The sequence below is a fragment of the Gigantopelta aegis genome, chromosome 6 (genome assembly GCF_016097555.1).
Source record: "Gigantopelta aegis isolate Gae_Host chromosome 6, Gae_host_genome, whole genome shotgun sequence".
NCBI classification, from domain to species: Eukaryota; Metazoa; Mollusca; class Gastropoda; order Neomphalida; family Peltospiridae; genus Gigantopelta; species Gigantopelta aegis.
In genome coordinates this window covers 38,946,309-38,951,308 of record NC_054704.1, presented here as the reverse complement: position 1 = coordinate 38,951,308, position 5,000 = coordinate 38,946,309, and the positions used below count along the sequence as shown (strand labels likewise).

Sequence of the window (5,000 nt, the reverse complement as noted above, 5' to 3'; positions counted from 1 at the left end):
CAGCGTCGCACGTTTTCCAGGTTTTCTCCGATAGGCATGCTGTCGAATCGGTGTAGCGTTGGGTTCCAAGCGCACATCTTGGCTTAAGGTATTGGTAACCGTTGGAAGGTCCCGACAAATGGAAACATTGTCTTGTATCAATGTAGTCAGCTTTGCTCGCTGGGGGTTCAAGTCTGCTAGAATCTGGCCGTTGGCCAACTTGATCTCCGCAGGCTTGACGTCATCACAGGAAATTGAGTGTCTCTCAATTTGGACTGGTCTCTCTGGAACTATCGGCAGTCTGTCAAAATAACCTTTTAGCAAATTGATGTGACAATACCTACGTTTCCTAACCCTATCAGGAGTGTTTATCACATACCCTGTCTCATTAACCCGTTTGAGCACAACATAGGGCCCGAAATACCTGTTCTGCACAGAACCCCGTTTAATGGGAAGGTACAGCAGCACCTTATCCCCTGGTTTAAATTCCCGACTCCTAGCCTTCCTATCAAACACTGATTTTATTTTGCTCTGAGCATGGCTCAGTTGCTTCCTAGCTAGTTCGGTCGCCGGCAACCTCCGATCTCTAACTCTCTTATTTATTAATACTCTCTCAGTTAACAATGAAGTGCGAACTGCCAACAATTTTGGATCAGCCCCCTGCTCTAGAATTAACTCTTGTCTATTACAAGGTAAATCCCCTCTATCAAACACAACTGGTTCAATTCCCCTCTGCGGGAGATCAACAGGTTCCACCACATTTAATTCCTCAGTTGACTTGTCTACAATTTTACTGATAACCTCATCCACTCCAAGTTCATGGCTCACACACGTATCAGACAAATCACACATATCCTCTGCGTCTTGTGCTAACCTACTGGTCATATCCCTAGTCATTACACACGCAGGATATTTAATCTCATCAACCTCACACTCTTCTATTGGTAACGTGCTGTCTTTAATTAACAATTGGTCACATTTCGGCTGACAACACTGAATAGTCAAATCATTACCCAACAAAACTCCTATGTTTTCAACAGGCAAGTCCTTCACAACACCCATAATGACTGGTCCCGTCACAAACTTCGAACACAAGAAAACCTTATGTAACCTGACAACCATATTTTCTCCAGTAACCGAGGTTAAGGCCAAACTACGTCCTATGTCTGAATTTTCAATACCAGCTAAACACTCTTGAGTTATCAGACTCTGACTACACCCGGTATCTCTATAGATTGATATTGCCTTAGGACACAACTCTTGTTTCACATCACAAACCATACCAGTGGACACATACGGGTTTACTTTCTCTGCCATGGGACTAACCATTAACTCTCTCGCTAACGGAGCTGACCTCACTAAAACCGACCACTTGCGCATTATCGCGTTTCCTTTTAAAAACAATCCCCGATAAGATGGTTATCCTTTTTACAGTAACTGCAATGTGGACGAAAAGTTCGTGCATTGGCTGATAATGCAGGTCTATCCTTACTTTGCCCACCAGGTGCATTCCTTGCCTGACTAGCTGACCAACTAGATGACTCTCCCCGATAGTTACTTTCCCGGGAAAAACCTGGCTGAAATTTCTTCTTATCACCCTGTTGTAAGGAGCTACCCGGTACTGCCTGAGCTTTGTGTATTAACACGTAATCATCTGCCACTATGCCTGCCTCCTCTATCTTTTTGACATCACGATCCTCTAAATGAATACGTAAGCTAACTGGTAATCCATTTTTTAATGTCCTGTAAGATCAACAACTCCCGTAACTCGGTATATGACTCTACCTGATGAGAAATCACCCATTTATCAAACATCCCCTGCCTTCTTAGCCACAAACTCACTATAAGACTGACCCTGCGTTTTTCTCAACTCGCTATACCGTAAACGATAATCCTCAGGTCGTAATTCATAAGCCCTCAACACTGCAGCCTTAACTAAGTCGTACTGACTTGCTCGCTCATCACTCATTGAATTATAAGCTATACTAGCCTTCCCCTTAAACTTAGACACGGCTAACAATGTCCACTTAGACTCCGGCCAATTTAGCTGCTTAGCGGCCCGTTCAAAAAGTTGAAAGAACATATCTACCTCCTCGTCATCAAATACCGGCACTGATCTATAAGCCTCCGACATGTTAAACCCATTTCCGGCTTCTCGTCTAACTTCTTCAGTATTCAACTTTAACTCATGTTCCACTTTTAATTTTTCTAACTGGAATTCTCTATCTCCATGTCTATCTTCTCTATCTCTCTCTTCTCTTTCTCTCTCTCTCTCTCTCTTCTCTCTCTCTCTCTCCCTTTCTCTATCCTTCTCTCTATCTTCCCTATCTAATGCACGTTCTTCTCTTTCGTACTCAAGTCTTTTAAAAGCTAATTGTTGTTCCACACTTAACTCATTTATCTCTATCTCTGGAACAATCTCACTGTCTTCCATAACAGGACTATCACCAAAAACTTCCTGGATAATAATTGTCCTTATATCTCCTAAGGTTTTAGCTGATGTTAAATCAATTTCTCGCTCACCCGCGATTTCAACTAACTCGGCCTTACGTGCTCGCTTAATCTCCACTACACTGAGCGTAGGCCTATCCAGCAAATTCTTATCCATGTTTAGATATGACCACACTTATTATTAATTAATTTTCTAGTGAACAACGTGCTACTTCTGGGTAATTTGTAAAAATAATTTATAAAGCCCCCATTTACAAACAATACTTTTTTAAAATATGCATGTCCCGTTTCAGATCCCGGACGAGCGCCCCAATTTTCTACTCCTGTCACGGGGATTCTATAATTCCCGTAACTGAATAAAACACGATTATCAAAATATCTCTCCTAACTGTATATCTATTAGATCTCTCTGTAACAGGCTGTTAAACCCTAGTATGGCTCGTCTCTAGGTATGATCAGAGATACGATCTTATATAAGTATATATTATAATAGCACGTTAGTTCTCTAGAAAACACAACAAAAACACAATACACTTTGGAATCTGTATTAATCTACGCTGACAAATGTACAGCCGTAGTAGTAAATTAATAACAGCAATAATAACAACCCAGAACTGATCACTTAATTAGTTAATCTCTAGGTGTCTAGTTACACAATATGCGAATCACTTCACCGTTACACCACACCCACACGTGTGATAATTGAGAAACGCTTACAGGAGAAGTTAATTAATAAAGGAATTACAACATCATTCCTAACAGGTTAATTTTTAATTAACCCTTACTACGCGTTCAGTAACGTGTGATAATTTAGAAACGCTTGCAGGGGAACTTAATTAATAAAGGAATTACAGCTCTATTCCTAACGGGTTAATTTTTAATTAACCCTTAACTACTCTTTCAGTAATCTGTAACACAAAATTAATACTGGTACCTATCACAATAAAGACAATAACCTACAGTTTACCTAGGGTCTTCTAGGATGACTGGCTAAGCTTTATATTACCAAATACTCATATAATGTTAGAACAAAAAGTCTACGATTTACTTCGTCAGATGACCGAAGACACTGTCTAAAGAATATTGGTATAATACAGTATTAAAATATTTAAAGTCACATCAATCACATCAAGGTTATACACAGAGCAGAAATGATATTTACCAAGTCCTAACGGACTACGTTCGTGATCCCCTCGAGCCGTCCTAATTCGTTCTCCTAGATATCTCTAAATTCTAGCTATTTATTATAAATCAGGATTTTGCCTGGGGATACAAGGCGGTACCTCACGTATCATCTCATATTCTACCTCGGTATATTCTCTCTGATCGTCAGTCTGGCTGTCGCCAACCGCGAGCAATCTCCTGGCCATAAACAGCACTACCGGAGATATTACGTAACTACTAGCCACATGGCCTCCGCAGCTGGCTGAGGGTGTGTATTGGAATGTCCGATCGTGCGAAGTATTACGTAACAAGTTGCCCATCTGGGCTACGGGCAATAAACTGCACACGGCCCTCTAACACAATTAAAATCGCCACAGGCGAAACAAATTTAAGAGCATGTTCCGTGACACACACATACACACAAACACACGCACACATACACATTAACCCATTGACTTCATTTTCATTATCGCCATTTATGAATAGGTTTGTAATGGACACACTAGAAAAAAAATCCTGGAATCATATAATCATTATAAATAAGTAACATTAGTATTACAACTTAGATCACACACACACACACACACACACACACACACACACACACACACACACACACATTTCCGTTAACGTCGTTTACGTATATGCGTGTATGTACCAGCAGTAGTAGTAGTAGTAATATTACCAGTAGTAATAGTAGCAGTAGTTGTAGTAGTAGTAGTAGTAGTAGTAACAGCAGCTTTAGTAGTAGTAGTAGTAGTAGTATTACTAGTAGTAGTAGTAGTAAAAGCAGCAGTAGTAGTAGCACTAGTTGTAGTAGTAATAGCAACATAGTAATAGTAGTAGTCGCAGTAATAGTACTACTACTACCACTAGTAGTAGTAGTAGTAGTAGTAGTAGTAGTCGTAGTACTATTCATGCCATTTGGAAAACACTATTTAATTATTTTGTTCTCTGTTGTGTATAGCATGTGAGCGTGGTGTAACGTACGGCTCTGATTGTATCAAGTCGTGTGCTGCTCGTCACTGTGATTCTAGATACTCGTCGCAGTGTCCTGCAGCTACTGGGAAATGTTCTCGGGGATGTGACCCAGGATGGAAGAGAGACGACTGTACACGAGGTATCCTACATCATAATGAAATGTATTTTACTGTATAATATTAGCTCATGAGATGGAACCCACAAACGCACGTGTGCGCACATACACTCACGCGCGCACACACACATATATTGACGCACGCACATGGACTCTCCTTTTTGTAGGGGTTGGGGGTCCAGGTTGATTTTTACCCTAATTTTCTTTTTTTAAATACCCGAATCTAGATAACAATATTTATTCATATTAGCATTACTGCCAAACGATATTGTTGGTAGAATGATGGAAATACATAATGAAAGGTTTGCAC

The 5,000-nt window shown here is 40.4% G+C and overlaps 1 protein-coding gene across 1 annotated transcript in view; it reads left to right on the top strand.

The window, feature by feature from the left end:
- The window catches only part of LOC121374531 (multiple epidermal growth factor-like domains protein 6), a 22,565-nt gene that overhangs the window by 14,857 nt on the left and 2,708 nt on the right, over positions 1-5,000 (top strand). The window contains exon 5 of the mRNA XM_041501635.1: positions 4,562-4,714. Within this exon, the coding sequence (XP_041357569.1) occupies positions 4,562-4,714 (153 nt within the window). The remainder of the gene's footprint in view (positions 1-4,561; positions 4,715-5,000) is intronic.